The 26,640-nt window shown below is 33.1% G+C and overlaps 1 protein-coding gene and 1 long non-coding RNA gene across 6 annotated transcripts in view; one reads left to right on the plus strand and one right to left on the minus strand.

Annotated features, from left to right (window-relative positions):
- The window catches only part of LOC111502425 (potassium channel subfamily K member 1), a 109,886-nt gene extending 92,616 nt beyond the window's left edge, over positions 1-17,270 (plus strand). For all 5 annotated transcript variants that reach the window (XM_074177097.1, XM_074177100.1, XM_074177098.1 and 2 more), the window contains 2 exons: positions 1,893-2,081; positions 16,866-17,270. In XM_074177097.1, coding sequence (XP_074033198.1) covers positions 1,893-2,081; positions 16,866-17,128 — 452 coding nt within the window. In that variant the 3' untranslated portion in view covers positions 17,129-17,270. The remainder of the gene's footprint in view (positions 1-1,892; positions 2,082-16,865) is intronic.
- Positions 17,271-23,407: 6,137 nt separating this feature from the next.
- On the minus strand, positions 23,408-24,864 carry LOC141483004 (uncharacterized). The gene is made up of 2 exons (XR_012465851.1): positions 24,335-24,864; positions 23,408-24,276 (listed from the first exon to the last, which is right to left on the minus strand). It is a non-coding gene; the product is annotated as an uncharacterized lncRNA (long non-coding RNA).
- Positions 24,865-26,640: the final 1,776 nt, after the last annotated feature.

Below are 26,640 nucleotides of genomic sequence, written 5' to 3' on the forward strand. Positions count from 1 at the left end.
TGGTGCAAAATCTGAAACTGTAAAATCCTCTACCATGTGGAGCTGTACTATATGCGGAAAAGTACGAATTTGGTGAAATAAAAAATGTAAACATAGCCACTTTTTTGAAGGTTATCTGATTTTTTAAAAGGAAGAATGTTGGTTATAGAGTTAAAACATCAGAAGTCTTCAGTAGCGAGCAGATCAACAAATTCATTAGGAAAGCAAATAATAAAACATAGTAAATGCTAACGGTGACTTTAACGAAATATTACGATTGTAAGATATAAAAATATCAACTTAATTTTCTTAATTTTCTCAATTTTCTCCTAGCAACAATCATTGGGTTGGCCGGTCAATTATTCTAATAATCGAAAAGACATATTGCTTGTGAAAATACCAGATAACAAAACACATATTGTTAGAACTTTTGTTGTATTTGGGTATGAAAAGCTGCTGTTGTATAGGCAATATTTACCTTCACGGTCATCCAATACTCCAAATAACAGATTGTTCGTGAATTACAAAAAAAAATGAAAATGTCCGATTCAACCTGTTGGTATTCACAGTTATGGAAATCATTAGGAGTCATATAATATTTATATTTACCCAATTCTATAAATTACACAGGTCATATTATTCGTCGAACTTCAGTGACGGTATTTGCTATAATGGTGAAAACATCACAAATTTGAACCATAAATGGACAATTTACTTACAGAAAAAAATCAATATTGCCAAGATCATTCAAAAATTATCAGATGAAAACAATCAATGTGAAATTGAAACTTTACCTTCCAGTTTTGACTCCAACAAAAGGCATTCAAATATACCAAGCATTTCAAAAAAATTGAATGCCTTCAATATTAGCAATTGATTGAATTTTCATATTTATATTTATATAAATATTAATTGGCATGTTCCTGTTAATACCTATCTTATGATCGAATTACAATATTCAACACAAATAAGAATTGAATTGTTCGAAATTTTGGTTCTACAAAGAAATATAATATAGAAATGTGTCTCATTGATTTGTTATTCTACAAGTTTGCTGAAAAAATAGTGTAAGCAACACGCCCAAAAAGAGTTTCTTTGAACTCGCAGACTTCCAGAACTCGCCCACAACTCGTCCTAGAATTTTGTCTACTCGTACAAAAAACTGTATTTTCCGGACTTAATTACTATTATTTTTCATTGCAAGCATTAAATTCAAGTAGTTTCTTCTCAAAATTTTGCTAACCGTACAATGAAGAAGTTTTTTTCGAAAGTGAAAAAAAGATTTAATTTTCATAATGTAGTTATACAAAAAACCTTTGATTTCCACACGTTTTATATACCTCACGAATACTTAGAAACGGGATATAAGGATAGCAAATTGAAATTGGCATCTAAGAAAAGTTCTTTGTCATTACTTGATACAGATATGAAAACGTTTTCCATAATGTTTCGGTTAATTGATACTTTATTTACTTCAGAAGTAGTAATTTGGAAGAAAACTTCCATGTCGTGAAAATTTTGTATCTTTGTAATAATCTTCTTTAATCTTCTTCATAAAAATGGCTATATCAGGTGATAATGAATTCTGGGGAAGGATTTTTTTTAGTAATTTTAAAATCTCTCAATCCATCTGTTTCATATGTGTTTAGTTTAGTCAAAAAACATAAATAGATTTGCAGTAACAGTTTTTTTCGATCCAAACTTATTTATAATATCATCATGAGGTATTCCTCATTTCTCTATCTGAATTTCATTCAAACGTAGTAACTTTTTTGGGCAAAACGCCCAGCCCTTATTTAAAACGCATGAATGAGGATTGATACATTTTTTCATTTATTTGAAACCTGGGTGAACAGTATTTTTCGAAGTTACGCCTTTTCAAATGATTCGAATATTTCTTTTAAATTTTTCAGTTTTAGTACTACTTGTATTCTTCCTGCTACTCCCAGCTGCAATTTTTGCGTCTTTGGAACCAGAATGGGACTATTTGGATTCTCTTTACTATTGCTTTATATCCCTCACAACAATAGGATTGGGAGACTACATTCCTGGAGATTCCGCCCACCAGCCTTACCGTCCTTTATACAAAATAATGACTACATGTAAGTAAACCTAAAAGAATTGAAATCCTCCTAGGAGAAAATTGTTTGAAAAATTTTTGATTTTATATTTATAAATCTTTTGCTTTAGTTTAGAGGGGTTTCTATTGCTTGTCGATGTCACAGAGACAATATTTCATGTGACAGTTCAGTTATCTATAGATTTCATTGCCATTTGATAAACTTTTTCCATTTTGGTTTCCCATTTTTCGACGCCACTGAATGTCGAGACACTAACAGGAACCCAAGCGAATCACGTAATTGAAAAATTGAAATCCATATTGAAAGAAAATGTTATTAAACTATTTATTTATTTTTTTTTAGAAAAGACACCCCACCCCGTATATAAAAGATTCCACGTAATTACTCGCTTATAGCATTCTTTTGCGGTAACATCCTAGCGTACCGGTATCTCTTGAAATATTCATTGATTACTCTACAACTATTGTTTTGACGAGTGTATAGTTCAAGTTAACGATATAGTGCAAGTAGTATACTGCAAGTAGTAGAGTTTTCGACTCTACCTCAAATTTCGAAGTTTTTCATAATTACCCATGGTGGAAAAATTCAGTTGAGATAACTTTTTCAATGAGTGATCAATTGCTATGATTGTAAGAATAAGTAACTGAAAAACTACCACTGAAAAGTAATATGCCGACGCCTATGTCGAGGTGGGAATTCCTTCTCTGTGCTGTTCCAATTGGTATTGGAAATACTATAACATTTCATATAAACGATTTCACTGTTTCATTACCTGTATAAGACTGACTACGATGTGAAACTATTCCCTGAATACCTTTGAAAAATCGACTTTTGACTCGAATATATACTATTGTACAGATATAGAATTTATTATACCACGAAACTATCATTTCAGTATTCGAACATTGTAATGATAGTTCAAAAACAGTGAAATATATCGTGATCCAAATAATGCCCCATTTTATTATTCTTCTATCCATATGTCTTCAGAGCAAATTTACTAGTTGTGTACTAGTGTACAGATATAGAATGTATTATACCACGAAACTATCATTTCAGTATTCGAACATTGTAATGATAGTTCAAAAACAGTGAAATATATCGTGATCTTAATAATGCCCTATTTTATAATTCTTCTATCCATATGTCTTCACCAAATAGAGCAAATTTTCTAGTTGTGGGATGTTGTGGTAGGTTTGAGAGGTTTTTATATGATGTATTAACCATTTTGGATTACTCAAACTTACAACAATCATAACCCCCAATTTCTTTTGCTCCAAATCTTAGCATTCAATTGAAAAATTCCAGATACAATATTCGTTATCATGACTGCGACTGGTTTTCAGTGGTCATGGCTATACTAGGATAAGCAAGTGACTGAATCTGGTATTGATTCAAGTCTGAACAATTTCAGCTTTAGATCAAGTATGTCACTTGGTGCACTTCATATTCATGGATGTTAATGGAAATCGGGTGACGATATCATGAAGAATAACGAAAACAATAAAAATTAGAAATGTGGTTTATTTCTAACGTTATGAGTATTATTCGCAAAGTATCCATAAAATATTCGAATAGAATGAAACATGTTTTTCGTGTTCATCATATGGTATAAGAACTCTTTCATGTACAAGTTGGAATTTTTAGATAATATCGTTAGATATATGGGGTTTGAGTTATACATGAAAGTTTTCGGATCAGCTTTGAATCATTTCGCCACAGAAAGTTTTAATGCCAGTGACACCATACATGTAATTTTCGTACAAAACTACACCGCTTCTATGAGGTATATTCAGAAAATGACGGGAAATTTAGTTTGGAAAAAATCTGTAGGTCGTCTAGACATTGGATATTATGCACTTGTGCTAGAGCTTCTCCTCGAAACACTTCTGAAATTTGATCTTTGGAAATATAAAAAAGTCACACAAAGCCATGTCTGGCAAATAAGGAGGCTGAGGCATTGCGATAGTATTGCTTTCGGTAAAAAATATTTGAACAAGCAATGGGGTGTGAGCAGGTCATAATCGTGGTGCAAAAGCAATGCAAATCCGTCGAGCGTTTTTTTGGTTTGCTTCATGTAAATCATTAACGATTTCTCTGATTGTGATTCGACAATCGTTTATAAGCATTTCTTTCACTTTTTCCACGTTATCATTGGTTCAGGGGCATGTATACCACCATAATAATGAAAAAATGATTATTGGACGTTCGAAAACCGTGAAATTTATTTGAAATTTCCCGTTAGTTTCTGAATATCGTGCTGTTAGTGCAGTTTCGGACTGTATTGTCATCAATACATATATTTTATGTAGATCATAATTAAAGCGAATCTATTGATAACCTTCGAATCGATGAATGGAAGTCTACAGCATCCGCCCAATGTTTACTTGCATATTGTAGCAACATAAAAACTTCCTACAATAATAAAAAAATGTTTATCACGTGTGGGTGATAATTTCATGAATCATTTGGATGATGGAATAATTTCATTATGAAAAATTAACGAAAACGAAAAATATTTGTGTTTTTGTAGTAGGTAGTTTCAAGTTTACTTTTTTGAAGTTGACTGATAGATAATTTGGCGTGATTACCTAGAAAGTTGGTATTATTCTCAGACTAGTCAACTACTATAAAAGCAACTTTGAACCTTTTTATTAGTCCCTCATTCTCATATTATTTCCCTTCTCAGTATACAGCCGATATAGACACGTTTGAAAGAGAACAAATACAGAAAAGGATTTGTGTAACGATATATATGTCGCAAACGAGTGTCACAAAAGTATGTGAGTAATATTTCAACTGAATTCATGTAGGTAATTTTTTTTAATTGGGAAAATTTTGAGAAGGTAGGTTTCCTGTTCTGTTCGTTCTAACCTAACCTAACCTAGAAAAAATATAGAATCATCATGAAAAGTGAGAATTGAAACTTTCTATTATGTTTTTTACCACTTTTATTTATTCGAACTAGTAAATAACTATCCATGGAAATTGTATTTCATTCTGTGGCTGATTAAATATATTCTCTATCTTCATTTTTCTCAGTATTACAATATCTGCTTTGGAGAGAGTTGGATTTTCTATATTCTTTTCTATTACTTTTTATCAAAAAAGCTATTGAAGAGTGCGGGTTCAGTGGTGAAATAGTTTTTTGGTGATTTTCAAAAAGTGTTGCAGATTTCAATTGTGTGAGTCGGGTAATTTGTCAATTAGCTGGTTCTTTTCAAAAATTAAAATTAGAGAGTCGTTATCACTTCCTATGTTAGAGTAACCACCATCGCTATTATTGTAACTGTGATAATTGCTCTCTGTTGAAAGTGTCTCCCCATCTTAGTGTGTTTCGATGAGATAACATATACAGACAAATTTCTACAAAACCATGCTTGCTGAGCCAGAAAATGATGGACTCTATTATTTTCCATATTCGATATACAGATCAACTGTTCCTCTTTTTTGTAAAGAAAACGGACAAAACCTCAAAAGATATTCCATCATGTCGATATTACAATTAGGTATTGAAAATTCTAGGTTATAATTTCTTGATAGTAACCGATTTCACAAACTACACCTAAACGATTTAATCTCCACAAACTTTATTGAAAAAATATATCACAACATGTTTCGCTAAACATTAGCTTTTTCAAGTGGTTAATCATTAATCATTAATCACTTGAAAAAGCTAATGTTTAGCGAAACATTAATCATTAATCACTTGAAAAAGCTAATGTTTAGCGAAACATGTTGTGATATATTTTTTCAATAAAGTTTGTAGAGATCAAATCGTTTAGGTGTAGTTTGTGAAATTACTATGGATCTTCATCAAGTAACGGCCGAATCAATCAGAACAAGTAAAGATACCAAAGAAATTTTTTAGGAAATTTTTTGATGGGAAAGACAAGATAGTTCCACCATTATTTGCCAAGAGGGTGCTACCAACTTTTTTATATCGGTTCAGCCGTTTATTGGTATAGGTGATTCGTTGGGGTGGCCTGCTCGTTCACCGGATTTATTTTTTTCAATTTTTTCCTTTGGAGCTATATCAAATCGAAAGTCAGGAGGTTCAAAGAGAAAATTTTGAACATTTGGTCCAATCATTTTTCATGTATTTATGAGATAAATATTAACGAGGTTGACATAAAATGCCATTGTTTTATGCCTTTGAAATTAACATTCATCTATTACAAAATATGTAACAAAGTTGTTTCTCGTTCCAATGAGCATTTATCTGACTCAGTTTGGCGGAGTTACGAAATTCATAGTCTCAAATTCAAACATCAGTAACTCCGTAACCAGATATCGAAATTCAAAAAAGTGAAAATTATCGTATACTATATAATTGAAACAGCTTTCATACGAAATATCACAATTGTACTCACTACAACTATAACCACTCAATTTATCCATTCAAATACTGATCTATTAAAAAACTTTGTTCTTTTCCTGTAAAAATTATACACAATTAATTTTTTTTCATTCTATTCTGAAGACTTGCATTTGTAGGATCGATCCCTAGTGTGCACATGATGAGGCATACAGACAAAAACCGTGATAAATTGTTATATGATTTTGTGAAATCATAGTTGTGGAATTGGCCGCGGTGGTAGTGCGCCCGACTCACGATCGGAAGACCGTGGGTTCGATTCCTGCCTCGACCAGATATTTTTCGCACAAGTTTCTCAACTTCTGAGAGTTGTCGTTCATATGGGGGCGACAGCTGATTAACGGAAAAACAGATTTCAAACAGATATCCCTTCATAAGTGCGATCAAATGGTTACCATTAAATGATTTTAATAGATACCATCATCTGGCTTTCCAATTTCAGTCAAGTCAACAAAGTCAGCTTTTTGAATCGGTTTTAGAAAGTTTGAAGAGTCGTAGAAACAAAAATTGTTTCATGAATTCCTTATTTGAATGTTCGCATTTGCAGCAAAAATAATTGAAGTTCTGAGAATTATGAATTGAAAAATAATAGTATATTGTTGCAGGTTAGAGTACGCAAAAATGTCAAAACTCGACTTACAAATACTCTTAAACTTTTTGAGAAACGGTACCAGGCATCTCCCTACTTGAAAATTGGCTCCATCTGGTGAAGACATATGGACATGCCAGTAATGGAATGGAGCATTATTGAAACCTCTAGATATTTTTCTTCCTTTGACAAAACTATCATTCCACTATTTCAATTAAAGTTTTCAAAATACGAACAAATATCCATAATGAATCGTCAACTGGACATTTCATCGTGAGAAGAATGTGTGAATGAAGAATAACAACTCCAACAGCTGCATTGGAGACTCATGAATTTTCCTCCCTTACATCTTGCAATAGTGGAACAAGCAAGGCTGAGCCAATTTAGACTGGAAAACTAACCGAGTCACATGGGGTAGGAAAAAACAGAAATTTCGGAATATGTGGATAAACGAACATCAAACATGTTCTTGGACCACACGCCACCGTCCAGAAATTCCTCCCAGGATGAGAAATAAAATTTGTGCAATTCCTAGGAAAATATTGCATCAAAGGCCTGCTCAAGAACCATTTCCTAACCAAATGGTAACCCTTTCATTTTCCAAGCCGTCTTAACGATGGCAACAGGTTGTAACATCGAGTCTATAAGTCAAACCAATAACTCGGATACCAATTTATTGTATTTCCAGGGAATTGAAATCAAATATGGCATTTTCATCATTGAAGCTAAACCAATAAGTAGTAAAAACTACTATTTCACGCAAATTTTTACTTTACACATGTGACCGGTCTAGTATTTGTGAAATGGGAAAATCTTCATTTTCAGATTTGATCTCATAGTTATAGCAATACCTAATAAATACTTTACCTTCTTTCCTAACCTTCGATGGTGTAAGTTGGACCCCGGATATCGTTTTCGTCTCTTATCACATTCTCCAAGAAACAATAATTGTGGACAATTAGTTTGTTTACAACACAATTTAATGAGGAATAATTGGATTATTTCTGTTCATGAACCTCGGTCAAGGAATATGAACTTCAATATTCCATGGAATCTTGTCGGTATTATCTCTTCAGTGACAACATATAACGTATTGGTACAATATATGATTATTTTTCAATAGTTGTAAATGATCAACAATAATGATAGAATGATGAGAAGTACTAGTAAAGTTTTTTATAACCTTCCAAAATCTGAGAAATAAACAAAGCTAAATCAATGAAGAATCTGTAGAAATGTAATAAAAGGCAAACCGGAAATTTCACACCGAAAAGTTACTACATATATAAACGGTTAGATAGAAGAGCTGATATATGTTTTTTTTTCAAGGACAAAACACAAGCATTACAGAAAAATCCTTAAGGCGCTCTCAGAGCGTTGCCTGTGCGAAAGTAGCGATTCGCATTGGATTTGAATTGCTGGAAAAACGTTCTCAGGAAGTTTATTCCACATAAACGCAGTTCTCCAGATGAAAGAGTTCTTAAACAGTAAAGTTCGAGGTGTACTGAGTTGAACCTCAAAACGATGAGCAGCCACAGTCCGTCGCGTGTTTCTGATATGTACCGCTCTTGGTGGAATTAAATGTGCCAAGTCACTTGAACACTTCCCGTGAAAGTATCTATAGAAGAGAGACAAATCTCCAACCTTTCTTCGATATTCCAGGCTATCAAGGTTGCACGTGATGTTCGTGTCTCCAATCAGTCGAATGGCTCTTTTCTGGATGGAATTCAGAAACTTCAGGGTATGTTTGGGGGCAGTGCTCCATACATGAGAACCATATTCCAAAGAAGGTCTGATAAGAGCTTAATAAAGCTTCGAAAGTTGCTGAGAAGTGTATAGTTCGGAACAGTGTTCCAAGCTTTTGAGAAGCAGCCTTTGCAATTCCAGCGACATGATTGTGCCAAGACATATTGGTGTCCATTTTAACCCCCAACAAGCAGGAAGGAAAAACCCCTTTCTTGTAAGACAGATTGAAAAGTCTGCAAAATACTGGTGTGATTTTATTTGCGCACTTTTTAAGTACGGTGATGGGCACTTCATCAGGGCCAGATGCCTTGTTGATTTTGAGTTGTTTCAAAGTTGTTTGAGTTGTTTCCGGCATTGTGGATTCTAGTGTGGAAATAGTGGGTGGTGCCTTTCCCAGAAAATCTACTGTGGAGTGGGACGCAAATTGTTCGGCTAATAGATTTGCTTTTTCTATAGATGTTGTAATTGAACCATCCGCTTGTGTTAGTGGTGGAATTGTGGATTATGTAAAGTGTTGACCAACAGCTTCAGCTACCGACCAGGAGGATCTAGACCTGTTGGGATTGGCAAGCAGTTTATCCCTAATTCTCTGATTGTGAAGTTCTTTGCTTTCATTTATCCTAAGTTTGCAGCTGTTGCGAGCATTAACAAACCTACTTCGATTTCCTTGAACCAAGGTTTGCCGTTAGAAGGTCGTTTCATTGAAAGAGGAATATATGTATCCATGGATGATAGAATAACTTCCGTGACTTCAGAAGCACAAGTTTATGGATCTTTAGAGCTGAAACAAACTGTTAAATTATATTTCGTATTGTTCAATGCTCATTATTACATACAAACTGAATCTTGCCCTAACTGCATAAACAAAATGTGATTCATTTATTATTAATTGGTAATGAAGACATTTGTTATTATTATCATTATCACATTGCTGCACACTTCATGTCCCCACCCTTTGCAATTGGGGCACTATATCCAACCCTTCTTAGATTTAGAATGTGCATATAAAACTTGAAGAAACATGCTCCATCACTTTCATCCTCCTCATCCTCATCTAATATCGAAGGTTATTCTTCTCTTCACCTCAGTTTAAGATTTTTTCCGTTACCTTGACCAACTTTAGCTCTATGGCAAATTCTTCCATGCCTTGCTTTTTCAACATGTCTGCCTCTTCTGCTTCAAGTTCTAGGTTGTAAGGGGATGAAGTAATGATAGCAATTTTTCTCGTCTGTTGTATATTTCTGATGAATCTAGACAAGTTTAATCCGAAATAGGCTTTATATCCCGTGGATATACCAGAGAAGGACGCTTGATAGCTTGGCAAAGATCGTTGAAGGTTCTTCATCATCGACTTGCACAAGAACTGGAGCCTTAGAAATCGGTGTTGACTGCTTATCTATAGGCTGAGGCACATCATTGTATATTTTCTACATTGTTTTCTCAAAACAGCATTGACCAAGCCGATACTTGTTGCAAGCCAATCTAGGAGCAACAGAACTGGCAACTCCTTTGAAGGACGGGAGAACTTCAAAAATATCTTGAACCGAACAAGAAACGTCTTATTACCTATCCAACCACTCTTATTGTACACATACAATAATTCCGGAGAAGCATCGTCTATGAGAAGAGGATTTGCATCAACTCCCGGAGAAATACAAACGTGGGTGGAATGAAGTTTTCGACAGCGTTCATGCGCATTTCCATTGTTCCATTGCCTCCCAGAAGACCTCAAGCAGCCTTCCTGCTTTTTTCTCTTCAGGGTCAATACTTCAGACGGCTTATTGGGGCCAATGTTTCAACAACATTGTATATGACGCATGTTGAAGAATTTTATCTGTCGCAAGTCGACTGAAGAAAAGAGAAAAATATACCCACAGCTGTGCGTTTGAAGCTGTGAATTCTCATCTGAAAAAACCGTTCTACCAATCTTTTTCGGACATTATTTGTCTTTATTGAAGCTGTGATCAATACTATTTTTGCAAATTCTCTAAGGTTGGTCAGCGTTATTCCAAAGAGTTTTTTCTCTGGAAAAATAATGTAGGCAACCAGTAGGCAACCATTGGTTTAAATATACCTAACCCTTTCTTCGCTGCAAACTATGGAGGTAGTGGGCCTTCTTCACCCTGTCTGGAACGTTGTAGCTGACCGAATACATTCTTGATCCCAGTGTCATATTCAACATTGTTTAATGGCTTCAGTCATGTCTCTTCTGACAAACTTTTCCAGTTCAAAATTCTATTGTTTTTTTCTTTTCTGGACATTGCATTACCCAAAAACAAATACTGACGTCAAACAAGAACTCAATTCAAAATGATTTTTGTATTGTTTCAAAATATGTATCTATCATTTCAACATTTGAATAAATAAGTTGCCAAAACCTATCCGGTTATGGTCATTTCGAATAAATTTCACTCTAGCGTTGTTCAAGCGACTCACTGACACCTATACAAAAATTATCAGTTGCAGTTTTTCAGAGTTAGAAGCGTTATATTTCTGCCGTCGAATCTTCACCTTTTGAAATGAGAAGTAATTTATGATATGAGTGTTGAAAGTGCGGTTTTATTTGGTGAGTGAAAAAGTTTGCGAAACGAGCGTAGCGAGCAATTTCACGAACAAAATTAAACTAATTTTTTAACACAAATATCATACAAAGATTATTGTACAACTGTCCTGTTTTCATAATAAAATAGATACATTTAATATTTCTATAAAAACACATTTTGACTTCTATTGTCAGTTAACTATTTTTTTGTTATCGCATTTGCTGTGAAGTGGCCGTGTCAGGTGACGCCGAATTACGTGGTTATCAACAAAGAGTATTGTTTACCACCCACGCGTTTTATTCAAAGTCATATTTAAAGTTCTTGCTGGTGTTTCATGTCTTGCATAATGAAGAATAATATTGACGAATTGTGTGTTCCTGACGATATTGAATTGTTACCAAAGAAATTGGCTCACCAGTACGATAGCGCATATTCTAATTTTCTTAGCTGGTGTAGACTTCAAAACGTCGAAGAAACTTTCAGCGAAACCATCTTCTTAGCCTATCTAGAAGAGAAATCAAAAATATGGGACTTGTCAACTTTGTGGAGCAAGTTTTTAATGATAAAGTCGAGGGAGCTCGTTAAAAATGGTGTTAATACAAGCAAATATTTCAAGGTAATAGCATTCTTAAACCGAAAAAATAAAGTTATAGGCCCAAAAAATCAAAAACTCTTATGTTTGAACAAGTCCAGAGGTTTATAAATGAGGCGCCAGATGAAAAATATTTGATGATAAAAGTTGCTACTATTATCGGAATATATGGTGCCAGCCGGTGTGAAGAGCTATGCTATTTATTAATAGAAGACATTAAATCAATGAATAAATCATTGATTGTTCAAATTCCAAATACAAAAACGCAAATAGATCTTCCTTTATGCATTATTGGAAAAAACATTGACTATTTTAATAAATACGTTGCATTAAACCCTTCTGTTATCAATCATCAACGTTTTTTTCTGAAATACTTAAATTATAAATGCAGTGCCAACCCATTTGGTATAAACACGTTTAGGAAAATGCCCTCTACCATTGCATCACTGTATGTGCAAATATCATAATAATCACATTTTCTCTAGTGCTGTAACAAAATTTTCAACGTCAAATTTTGCATTTGACTTTTCGTATTTATGTTTGGATTTATATGACTTTTTTTTATATTTCAAACTAACTTTGGTGTGTCTTTTGTAACATATCTATTACTATATAATATTTGCATGATCTTTATTTTGTAGATATTCTTGATAAAGGAAAAAAATATATTTCCGAAAGCTTGAATAGCAAAAAATAGTGTTTCTATAGCCCGCAGAGATTGACTGAAATAACCACCTCAAAAATAATCTGTAGTTATATAATAGCCAGTCAACCAAATTTGACCCTTCAATATATATATATATATATATATATATATATATATATATATATATATATATATATATATATATATATATATATATATTTATAAATTGGATAATGTTAGCGACTGGAGAAATGTATGGTAAAATGGATTAACTGCTTTACTTTGCCAAGCTTTCGCTTCTAATGGGAAGCTTCTTCAGGGCCTATAATTTAATGATTTTTGAATATTTTCGCCTTTGAATAACATTACAAATCATACTTACAGTAAATATATAGGTAAATATATATATATATATTCAAAGGCGAAAATATTCAAAAATCATTAAATTATAGGCCCTGAAGAAGCTTCCCATTAGAAGCGAAAGCTTGGCAAAGTAAAGCAGTTAATCCATTTTACCATACATTTCTCCAGTCGCTAACATTATCCAATTTATATATATATATATATATATATATATATATATATATATATATATATATATATATATATATATATATATATATTTATATATATATATATATATAAATATAAATATATATTTATATATATATATATATATAAATATATATATATATATATATATATATATATATATATATATATATATATAGACAAAGAAGATTTTATCGAGTGTGTATGATATACAAATCAAAAAAAAAATAATTAATGGACATAACACTCCAAAAAGGGGGGGCAAACCGCGGACACGTGTTTCTGGCTATTGGCCTCATCAGCGCGGTGCAGCCAAGCGTAAAGATGGACAACACTTGTTTGCCGAAAGCAGGAAACAACACATATGCACGGAGTCAACAACAGGAGCCAACCGCACATTTGTGGTTCCAGTTAGAAGACCTAGAATTCCCAGGCTACATCTAACATGACCACGTAGGCAGCTATAGCTACCTGCGTATATATATATATATATATATATATATATATATATATATATATATATATATATATATATTGAAAGGTCAAATTTAGTTGACTGGCTATTATATAACTACAGATTATTTTTGAGGTGGTTATTTCAGTCAATCTCTGCGGGCTATAGAAACACTATTTTTTGCTATTCAAGCTTTCGGAAATATATTTTTTTCCTTTATCAAGAATATCTACAAAAAAAAGATCATGCAAATATTATATAGTAATAGATATGTTACAAAAGACACACCAAAGTTAGTTTAAAATATAAAAAAAAGGCATATAAATCCAAACATAAATACGAAAAGTCAAATGCAAAATGTGACGTTGAAAATTTTGTTACAGCACTAGAGAAAATGTGATTATTATGATATTTGCACATACAGTGATGCAATGGTAGAGGGCATTTTCCTAAACGTGTTTATACCAAATGGGTTGGCACTGCATTTATAATTTAAGTATTTCAGAAAAAAACGTTGATGATTGATAACAGAAGGGTTTAATGCAACGTATTCATTAAAATAGTCAATGTTTTTTCCAATAATGCATAAAGGAAAATCTATTTGCGTTTTTGTATTTGGAATTTGAACAATCAATGATTTATTCATTGATTTAATGTCTTCTATTAATAAATAGCACAGCTCTTCACACCGGCTGGCACCATATATTCCGATAATAGTAGCAACTTTTATCATCAAATATTTTTCATCTGGCGCCTCATTTATAAACCTCTGGACTTGTTCAAACATAAGAGTTTTTGATTTTTTGGGCCTATAACTTTATTTTTTCGGTTTAAGAATGCTATTACCTTGAAATATTTGCTTGTATTAACACCATGTTGTCAGATCTCAAATATGTCTATAATCTGAATGAAAATTACAAACAAATACTTTGTTTCCAAAATTGAAGTTGTTGTTACTTCGTTGTTAACAAATATTTTTTAATGAAAATTTGACAGTTTTGATTTATAACGACTACGAATCCAGTGGTGTAGTCAAATTTGAAAACAAAAATTGCCTAATAAACTTTTGCCGTTTTTGACAAACAAAAAAAACCATAGAGTGCCTTGGAAATGAAACTAAAATTGTGAAAGTTAGTGTCAAGATACAGTTTTTCATGCTTAATATTTCAATAAAAAAAAATTGAGATTGATTGAAAAATGCACATTCTACAGGGGTGGTTCCATTTTAAATGGGTCACACTGTATATATATATATATATATATATATATATATATATATATATATATATATATATATATATAAAATCAAAATATAAATAGATAAGTACTCTCTGATCATTCCCATATTGATTTCAATTCAAGAGCCACCGGTAGACAGCTGTTTCAGCCTATTGGGCATCATCAGTACCGGGCAGGCGGTCCTAGATTGAAGACAAAATGTGAAAAACCAGAAAAGTACTTGATAAAAATAGCTGCGTAAACGCAAGGTGGTTCCACTCACGTTTCGCTTCAGGTACCTCATAAAACTGATTGCTACCCAAAACCTAATTGATACATTTTCCATTGCGATATGCATAAAACAGGCGGCGATCCTTTGCTGCTGCTGGACGATGGGCTATGTACATTCGGTAAAATTCAATATATTCTTCAGTAACTACAAATCTCCTGTTTACAACATTCTTTGTTTGCTTGAGTTTCACAATTAATAACGTTCCCGAATCTTCAATATCATCTAATGTTACCTGGCTGATTTCACAAATTCGACAAGTTCCTGCAATCCCAAATACAACAACAACCTTGGCCATTAAATGAACTTCATCGAGAGCATTATTTAAAAAGTCACTAATATGTGTACGCGTAAATATCACACCTTTCTTGGGCGTGTAACCTTTCCCATTTTGTTTCAGAAATGTAATTAGTTTGAAATATCTACATTATTATTGGATTGTAACATACTTTTAATCATTGAATAATTCGACCACACTGTTGATGGCTTTTGTTGTTGTGCCAGTTCCGAAAAATAAGCCAATAACACCGTCTCCGAGAAAGAACTGCATGTTTTTTTCATCTTCCATTCCATGAATCTTGAATACGCGGTTTCATAAATTTTCCGCGATTTAGCTGGCGATAAGTTTTGTGACGCTACTTTCGCTGCTTCTACGAACTCCGGTGGAGTCAGAGAAAACTCGGAATTAGACACTTTTCAAAATAACTACTGACCACTAAGTTCGCAATTTTCAAATCAAATCACAGAATTAAATTGACAGATATTTGATTTTCTATTGATTGGTTTCCTAGCAACGCTATAAGTACAACAGCCTACTTGTTTAAAAATTCAAATTTCACATCCATAATTTTCTGACTTTAACATATTGTAATAATATGTTTTTTCAATACTAAATCGTCGTTTCTCCCGCCGCAGAATAAAATGGTGTATTATACACGGGAAAAATATTAGATTTTTGTCCCCCTGCGCTTCGCGTCGGGATACAACAAAAACTCGAGCTAAAATCTAATACTTTTTTCCCTTGTATAATAAATAACTATTAATAAAAGTCAACCTCATTTTGACAAATTTTATAATTCCAAAGTTGCGCGCATGCTCAGAAGAAAACCGCGGAAATCTAAATGTTACTGTGGTGAAATTATGCCAAAATTCTCAAAAAAAACTACCCACAAACCTCAGCTATAACATTCAATACTAAACTATACAATGACAACTTAATTTTTCTTAACGTTTTTGTCTCTCATAAAAAAATCGTAGATACATGGCAGGAGTAACTTGGCCACTTCTCGTCTCCTTTGAGATAGAAATTCAAAAACCCCCAATGAAAGTGTTGTTTTATATCCAGCAAAGAGTAGTTTCATGTTCATAATGTTGAAATGGCGAATGTATTATAAGAAGGTCCAGCCCCCTTCTTTGCCTCCTTGAGTATAGAATTCAGAAAATTCCAGATATAGGTGTTCTTTTAGATCTCGCTAAGATGCAAAATACCAAGTTTATAATGATAGAAATGACGAAACTGTCGTGACCCTCCTTTTCACCCCTTTAGAGTTGAAATTACAAAACCCCTTTCACATTCTTTGTCTTGGTTTTATTGGGTGCATTTATATCTAATTTGACCTTTCTACTGCTGGGGTTGATATCTAAGTTAGTATTTTTATAGAATAGGAAAACGTATTATTATTTGAAATCCGTTATTTCTCCTTGAAAATATAATTCTGCAATCCCAATTTGTATTTTGATCAAATTTATTTTCATAAATTATAATGGGTACAATTTATTTTATTTTTTTCGTTTTCAGGTTACCTTTTCCTGGGTATAACAATAATGATGTTGACGCTAACAGTATTTTACGATATACCCCAACTCAATTTGGGCCTACTCTTCACAACTAGCGAAGACTCTGAAAAAGTGAGGTTAGCCAGTTCCGGGCCAAGTTTACAGTACGGAGCAGGTTTTAGCCCTCATAATGAAGAGAATATCCACCGACAAGTAGTGAGGGTTAGATCGAGACACAACGATAGTCCCAGTCCTGAAGAACCACCACATAAAGGATTTCCCTAAAATATCACACACTGAAATTCAAGAAAACATTTAAAGATTATGTTTGTTGATCGAATGTTGTCACAAATTGGATAGTTATATCCATTATTCCGATAAGATTTCTAGTTAAACTATTTTTTAATACATCTCTTAATGGTTTTAATGATTGTTTTATGGAAAGTATAGTTGGGGGTGAGAAGAATTTGCCTGACATTTCAACTGGTACGTCTGAATAACAATGAATTAAAATTGAAATATGGTCAATTTTGGAATTGTAGTTCTGTCAATAATTGGTAATGGTAGTATTCTCCTTTGAGAAGTAGACGAAGCACATTTCGTGAAGTTCTCCTTGTAGGTAACACTCCCGAAGTTGCGAGAAAAACACCAAAAAATAGTCATAGAAACCCTGTTGTTTTGGCCGATTCGCTACTGTTTTGTTAAAAACTCTTGACGAGAAATGAGAGATGGTGCAAGAATCGAAATCTGTCGAGCGTATGTTGTTGAAATCTTCAATTTATGGAGCATAATGTAAAAAGTTCTTTATAATATTAATTTTTTCCAAAACGTAAATAACAGTGAAATTCAAAGTGCCAACTTGACATTGTTAACCTTCGTCAGCTCATCTGTGGATGAAATGTTTAAAATTGGATCTCTTCATTATTTCTTTATCAAGAAACCCTAGGTCGAGAATCTTTGACAGAACATTCAACACGTGGAATGGGTCCAAGTAGTCACACTGGGGATATTCTATGCATATTGAATCCATTAGCACCAAAAAGTGTCAATATCACGTCCACACCGTCCGTAAAGACCTAAGAAATTTATTGAAACTGAATTATCTTGATGAGATCTATACAAAATGTTGCTATGAATAGATAGGTCAATTGGATATTAAATTGTTTTTGTTGGTTCTAGAAAAAAATAACTTCTACCTAAAAATTACATGCAAAACAAATTCATTTGAATCCCTCATTTCCAACATAAAATCATCAAAATATTATTGAAAGTAGTTATATTACACATTTATGATGGAAAAATATCGCATAGTTGTATACTTACCACTTTGCATGATCTACACATGCAATTAATTAAATTAATTATGTTAAAAAAATCTCTCCTAAAAATATATCCCTTACAATTTTAACATTGATTATATTTTGTGAAAATGGGGTAGTCGTTACATTCTCGGATAATACATAGCAGATAATATCTGAACTATATGTACTCCAAATTGAATACTAAATAATATTAAATATGCACATATCACATATCATATCTCTGCTCCTTTCTTGAAGCGTTGGAAGCTCTTGGCTCCCACCGAGCAACGTCTAAATTGGTAGCAAACTGCCAAAAAAGACTCTCCTCGATAGGAAGACTAAACAGATTGTCTCTGGTCTGGATTCCTGGCCATACTGGCCTGGAAGGCAATGAAGCTGCTGACTCTCTTGCAAAGGAGGGTACTGCAGGCGGCTTCATTGGACCAGAACCTGTCATTGGCATCAACACCTGGATGGCAAGAAGAGTTATGGACTTCTGGCAGAATCTTCCAGGATTGTCTCACTCCAAGATATTTATTCACCCTTCGAAGCTTGATTCCAAACAGTTGTTGGACTACAGTAGGGATGAACTACGATGTCTAACAGGCCTTCTAACAGGTCAATGTCATTTGAATCATCACATGCAGAGACTTGGACTGTCGGAAGACAGTGTGTGTCGCTTCTGTCTGGAAACTGATGAAACTGCAGAGCATATACTTTGTGCCTGCCCCGTGTGAATAGGTGTGAGCCACAATAAACCCTTATGGGTTACGGTGGAGGGTTGAAAGGCCCACTCACTTTAGACCTACCTACCTACCTACCTTTCTTGAAAGTATTGAGTTTGATCGTAGAAGCAATTTCATGTTTCAATTTTACTTTTGTTCTTCATTCAGAACTGTAAGCCATATCAATAATTTTCAGTTCAAAGGACCACGGTGTGGGGATAGGTACAGGGCCGGATTTAGGGGAGGGCAGGCGGGCCTGGTGCCCTGGGGCCTCAACAGGAGAGGGGCCTTCACAATAAAGATACAAAATATCCAAATTATGACGGATCGGCCACTTTTACTTTTTTTCTCCCGAACTTTTTTTGTACTTTCACTAAGAATACTTGCACGAACGTAATAATATTGTTATCGATATATCAGAAAGCCCTGATTGCAAGTTTCCATTTACTATCACTTTTTGATTTGATCAAGCATTTCCGTGGCAATATTTTTTTCAATGTGTAATTTGTAATTGAAAAACGGTTGACCCTGCAGGTCATCCTTAAAACTTCTCCTTTAAAAATAATTTGACGAAATCATCTGAATGGAAATTTTCAAACGACACTATCTATTGAACGCGTCGATTTTCGTCCGCTTCCCCTTTTGAAAATTTTTGATTTTCTCAGCAGAAAGGTAAAAATTCAATTTTATAAAAAAAACAAGGTGCCCATCGTGTTACCTTATTCCTTATATGTTAGAGTAATTAGTTTTGAACAATAGGGCCTCCACTCCTTCGTTGCCCCAGGGCCTCTAGACTTTCAAATGCATCCCTGGGTATAATTTTATAATTCGAAGGTGATACTTTCATATTGTTTGAAATCAGAAGTCTTTTGAAGCTGGGACAAAATTATTTATGTTCAAACAATACGTATAATATTTATATAGGAAACTCAGTTTGGCGAGAATTAAAAAAAAGTATTCATAATTAATCAGTATAACAAAATAAGTATAGTAGATATTCACGTTATATTTATGTCACCAACGATAAAGGTTTTTAATGGAGTGGCTATAATAATGATGGACATAAAACGTCTGAGAGAAATTATAGATATGTATTTCAATCGATTATTTATTTGAAGAATATATGCCTCTAAACTTGGAAGTTGCATAGAATCTTTTCTATCGAAAATAACGAACTGAATTGTATAGTGTTTTGAGAGACATACCAAATCTACAATTCAGTTCTGACTGATACTGGAGCACGGGGTAATTGGAGCCTAATAAGTAAGATTGTTTGCAAAAATTACATTCATATTCAATAAATATGTTAGCGTTACCCATTTCTTGATTTCTGGTTGTTTGACCTGAGGATATATTAATCTGCCAGTGAATTTCCGGCTTTGTTTCCTGACTAACTTCTGGATAGTATCTGCGTTGAAACCATTATTATGACCTATCTGTGTAATTGTATCAATTTCCCTAGCTAGATTGTCTGCAGACAATCTAGCTAGGGAAATTGATACAATTACACAGATAGAAATAGGCAGTGAGAATGCTCTGTGCAGCATTGAATTGTAGGCTGCTAATTTATGACTGTCTGGATGGAAAGAATCGCTTGGGATGGTCATGTCTGTATAGCTAGGTTTTCTGAAAACATTGAACTCGAATTTATTATGATTGTGTGTAATGGCCAGGTTTAAGAAATTTATTTGTTTCTCTATCTCTGTTTCGAGTGTGAACTAATGTTGCTATTGGGATTGTTCATGAATGTCATAAATTGGTTCAGCTGTCGTGTAGTACCTCTGAAACAGGCAAGAATATCGTCTACATATCTGTACAAAAAATGAATATGTTTTTTACCCATGTCGGAGTTTACTATCTTGGTCTCCAAGTTGTTCATAAATATGTCTGGTGGACTAAGGGGTGAGCCCATTGGTAAACCTGAATCCTGTTTATACAATTTGTTGTTGAACTGTAGGTAACTCTGATTCAGGCACACATCGAAAGCTGTTGAAACCTCAAAGAAAGTGATATAGTCTACTTTGGCTTTATCTAATATGTCTAAGTTTGAAAATGTCCATATAGGACGAAACTGCAGTAACGTTAGTTACAAATGAAAGTTCATATTCATATTCATATTCATTTTCATAAATTTTAATTAGGAATATAAACCTTGTTCATTTCAGTATCAAATATTCACATTTAGAATCAACTACAATAATATATTTTCTTGAAATAAGAGAATTTCCATTCCTCTCATTACCTGATACGTCGGGAAATGAGAGCCCATTCAATGTTCATATATAAAATGGAAGCCATAATTTTTAATTATTCTGCTTTACGAAGCTCAACATAGTCGAATTAGATAAATATTAGTTGTTAATATTATGAATTATTTGTAATATAAATGAAATACATCGGTACCATATCTCCACACTTTTGCCTATATCTAAACATATTGCACAAAGGGTTTGTTCTTCTGAATATTCGGACTCATCATCGCAAAGTGAATTTTCATTCAATTATTCAATAGATAATTCTTCATCGTCACTTTTGAATGCAGTCGTTTCTGATCGTTCAACACTTTCATTTTTGAGTGTAGTGTGTTTTCGCTCAACACAATATGATTTTATGGGAACTTGAAGGAATAGTAAACTCTCGTGATTGATATTCTTTACGACATTTCAGAAACTTTTACCAGAGTTGATTTTGTAATTTAGTAACTACCATAGTTACCCGGTCTGTGAGAGAGGCTCATATTTTATAAAGAGGTATTGTTAAACCAGATTGATTTTATGTGTATAATAATTTAAGATAAAATCGTCATCAGATTAGTATACTCTCTAGTCGTGGTTATAAAAATTTCTAAAACTGAATGTGTCACATACTTAACCTATTAAACTTGGTATGCTCGGGATATAACCATTGAAAATTTGATTTTTCATAACCTAATTATAGATTTCAAAATTCACAAAATTAGGAATAATAATCGTATATTTAATTATATTAAAAATGATCTATTTCGATATTAAACTGTACTAATAGGTTATAAATAACTATTCATAGAATCCCATATAACCAAATCATCAGAGACTTTTGCAATGAAAAGCAAATGAATGCATTATTGAACCATGATCTGATGATGAACCTACTGGAAAGTTGAATTCAGAATTGGAAAAAGTAAAAATTGTGATGTACAAATGTATACGGGCATGAAAAGGACGAACTTTTCAGTCCTCATTAGAACAAAAATTAATTAGTATATACCTGAACTGTAGTAAAATTATCAGACATTAAGTGGGTAGAAGGTCATAGGATTTCAATTGTAATCTAATTAGGTAGAATTTACTCAGTAGTCAGTTCAGTGGAAATCCCATAATAAAGTGTTACTTGAATAAGTTCTATTTATTAGTAACCTATGGCATTGAATAATTTTGCCAAGAAATTGTACTTATCTTGGTTTCCTTTTTTTCAAACGTCCTCGATATATGATCATTTATGTATTAGCAAATATCTAATATTCTCAATTAGTTGTGCGTAAACGCTACCGCCATCTTGTGGCAATGATTCCATCGAATATATCATTTACACTAATAGTTGAAATAGAACTATTTTGTATAATAAATATTGACATAATTCAAGCACTCCATAGAATGTCTCAAATTTTAGTGGTTTAGCTAAATTTATTATTAGATAACGTGTATATATACCTTTATTAATTTAAATAATATTTTTGAGTCATATATAATTCAACTTAGTACTTATTTTACTTCAATAACTTGCCTAGTTAACTTGTTTTCTATCTAGCCTGTGTGTGTTTGTGCGAATTATTTGATGTTGTGGCAGAATGAACAGATGCGGCTACCAAGTTGTTGAATCTGTCAAATCCATCACTTCAAATAGGGATAATTGATTTGCAAGAAGACGTGTCTTTGCAAATGTATAAAACGGTATCCACTGAAGAATTTTGGGCCAAACATGAATATTGCAAGAAACTAACTATACATTTTGCCACTATGTTTGGCTTAACATACGTTTGTGAAATATCTCTCAAAATTAAATTTTTTGAAAAACATATATCGTTCGAGATTAACGGACACCCACCTAGAACACATTTGATTTTGCTGTTCCTATGGAGAATCAAACTATAAAAAAGTTTTTAATTTTCTGTACTGTACAATCTAAACAGTGTAAACAGCACAAATGCATCGCTCAATCTATCCTCTTGAAAGTTATTTCATTGTGCATCCAAAAGTCAAAGGCCAAACTAGAATGGTTCTCTGTAGTCCTGAGTTTTATTATAACGTTTGTGACAATTTTGATTCAACAGACAATAAATAATAAATTTATGAATACAATATATTAAGTCGCCTGAATCAACACCATTTTTTATAATTCCTTATTATTAGGATCGATGTTTCTTAGAAAAAAAAGTTCAAAGTTCAATCAACTCTATCAATGGATTTATCAATGTTCATCATCTATCACTGGATGAAGTCGAACATAAATTTGTATTGGTAATTGGAACAAAGCTGGCGGTGACTTTTTTCTGAAATGAGTTGATTAGAATTTTGAATTCCACTTACCACAATTTCATTCAACACATTATTTTTATACAGCACAATATTCCTTACTTTGTGAAAACCTATAATTATTTCTATTCTATTCGTAGGAAGGAAATATATGTAAGCTAGTTTAGCGATATCAAATTCAAATATCTGTGGACCAAATAAAACAATAGAATCAAGCTTATTTGTGCTCTTTAATTTCTTCAGTATTCCATATTCAGTAATTGGGTACCGAGTCCAAAAAACAAGTTGGAATTGAAGAACATTGTGGAAAATGAATATTTTACGAGACTGAGTGAATGACTGTTTCCAAAATTTACATATTTTCATCGAATATTCTATGGAAACTGAAGCACCTTCCTTTGTCATATTTACTCTACCACGTGAATTTACGAAAGCCCAGAAGGGCCACATATTTTTATTATTTGTTTCTTGAAAAACTCGAATTTAAGACTTTGACCTCGAAATTTCGAGTTTGTAATGTATTCAGTTTTTGTAGTGTGAATTATTTCATCTCGTATAATCTGTTTTATGTCGTATAAATAGCATATGTAACGAGTCATCGCTGCAGAGAAGTGTTACGTTTTAACGCACTGTGTAAACCCTCCTTGATGTCAAGTATACATAATCTAGTAAAGGAGTACCATGGAGTACCTTGAGGTACTCCATGATTGATTGCTTCTTCTTCACTTATTATAGAGGTGATTGACACTACTTAAGTTCTGTCAGAAAGGTAACTAGTGAATACCTTGTTGGGTTCTCCTCATATCATTACATTGTCCTAACAACTGTTCATGCCTGATCATGTTAAAAGCCTTCAGTACCTTGAGTTACTCCGTGGTTGATTGCTTCTTCTTCACCTAGTGTATAGTTGATTGTTACTATTTAAGTTCTGTCAGAAAGGTAACTAGTGAATACCTTGTTCGGTTCTCCTCATTTTATTGCATTGTCCTAATAACTGTTCATACCTTATTGTGTCAAAAGCCTTGGTCAAATCTAGGAACAGCCATAAATTGGACTGACTCTTATCTAAAGACCTGGAAACTTCTTCGGTTAAGTATGCAATTGTATCGTTTATTAATAAGTTCTCTCGAAAGCCATATTGCTTACAGTGGCGGCTCGTGGTATTTGAAAATGGTGAGGCACAGTTAAAATTTTTTTTTAGCAAAGTTAGAATTTAAAGTTAGTCTAGTGGTCACTCTACTTCGTCAGTTGTGTAATACCATTTGTAAATAAAATTATAACATTAAATTTAAAAAAAATAAAATTGTTTATAAAGCTAGGGCTATGTTATCGAACAATTTGTTCCTATAGAAATATTTATTACGCAACTGTCCAGCAAGATCCAACGTGGAGGTGTAGAGCATTCTTGCCATGAAAGGAAAGGGCGGAAGGGATGGGATTGAGAGAAATAGAGGAAAAGGGATTGGTGAAAAGATAAAGAGATATTAAATAATAAATATAGATTCTTAAATAAACTTGAAACAATTTATAAATAAAGTAAAAAATGAACCCTGCGTGAAATAAGGAGTTGTGAAAAAATGTGAAAATATATTAACCATAAAAGAAAAACGTGCGTCCAAAAAATTAAAGTTTTTTATAAATTAAAGGGATTCTGCGATTTTTCTGTTCAGCAAAATGATCTATCACCTCGTCTATAAAAACGTTTTCATCTAGTGATTTTATAAAACCTTTTTCAATTGGTATCTTTGCCATATTACTACATATTACGCGCCTGGCCAGTAGTATTTCTAACATAATTCTTAATTTTTTTTAGCGCGGAGAAACTTCTTTCTGTTGACGCGGTTGTCACTGGCAAAACAACAAATATTAACAAGATCACAAGTATTGCGAATGTTTACATTTACCTGGGGAAGTTGTGACACTGTGCTAGGTCCCGCTAAATCTTTTTTTCGGTAATAAGTAATGTTGTAATGTAATATTTTAGAAAAACCACCGAGATTCACTGCTCACCGAACCGAAAACTATCTATTATAATAAAAAAGTGTGCACTGTCACTGTGCACTTTTAACCCTCAACTCAAACTCAACCTGTTAATCTAAAAATAGTATTACTAGCATTAGACGCCCCTTCCCCGAAAGACAATCGGTCAGTTTTCGTTAATTTTCGTGTCGCTTACGAGGCTTGCCTCTGAAAACGAAGTTTTTACGCACATTTTAAAGCTATTTATAGATTCGGCTGTGTCATACAGAACAATTGTAATACGCTAGACAAAGAAACGCAGAGGCAAGCCTCTACCCATATACCACCTAAAGCAGAAATGAGATGGATGATATTTATAGTGAAACGCGGTAATTGACGGCGGACGGCGGCAGGACCGTATTTTACTAATTTAATAATAATTCTAATTGATATAATAATGAATGCAAATAGTAAAATAATATAAATTTGTGATTTATTTAATTTGCAAATTATTGGTGAGGCACTGCCTCATAGGAGAAGCCGCCACTGATTGCTTTTTGGATTAGATATTATTTTATGCCTAATTAAAAAGTACTTTCTCGAATATTTTCGTCCGTAAGACAAGTAATTACGAATAGATACGGGTCTGTTGTTAGAAAATGTTTTTCACCCTTTTTGTAGATTTGTGTAATAACAAGGTTATATACATTTGCAAGGAGCGACTATAAAACTCATAAGGTATGTAAGAGGTAGCTTAATTTCATTTGCGACTTCTCAAATAACTTTTGTGCGTATTCCATATATACTTGGAGATTTCATGGCTGATATGCCCTTCTCATCTGAACGATTAATAAACGAGAATTCGTATGGCCTTAATATATTTCAACTTCGTGAAGTTTTTGGTATTTTATTAGCAAACAATTCATAAACTCCGCAAACATATTTGTTGAATACAATTAATTTCTTTTAATTCTGTTAAATTTCTTATATGACACGCCGCTGTCATGTTTTACGACAACTGTCATCACGACAGAAGATAGCTTGTCAAACAACGACAGTTAGAAATTTTGGTTTTTGTAACTCCGTAAAATATACATTCATTAAATATATGCAACAGCATTTTCAATTACCAGAACCAGCACAGATTCGAGTGGTAGCGATAGGAGTACAGAAATAACGATACAAATACAGTCCACTTCAACAGCAAGGCACTCCAGCACCACAAGAATATACAAATTCATTGGAAATCAATATTCGCTAGTTCTCATATTTAATGCATTCAATTTGTTTTCATGATTTTT

This window comes from Leptinotarsa decemlineata, unplaced genomic scaffold, assembly GCF_025532065.1.
Source record: "Leptinotarsa decemlineata unplaced genomic scaffold, Ldec_3_MD MMD2_tig00002159_RagTag_RagTag, whole genome shotgun sequence".
In the NCBI taxonomy this organism is placed as follows: Eukaryota; Metazoa; Arthropoda; class Insecta; order Coleoptera; family Chrysomelidae; genus Leptinotarsa; species Leptinotarsa decemlineata.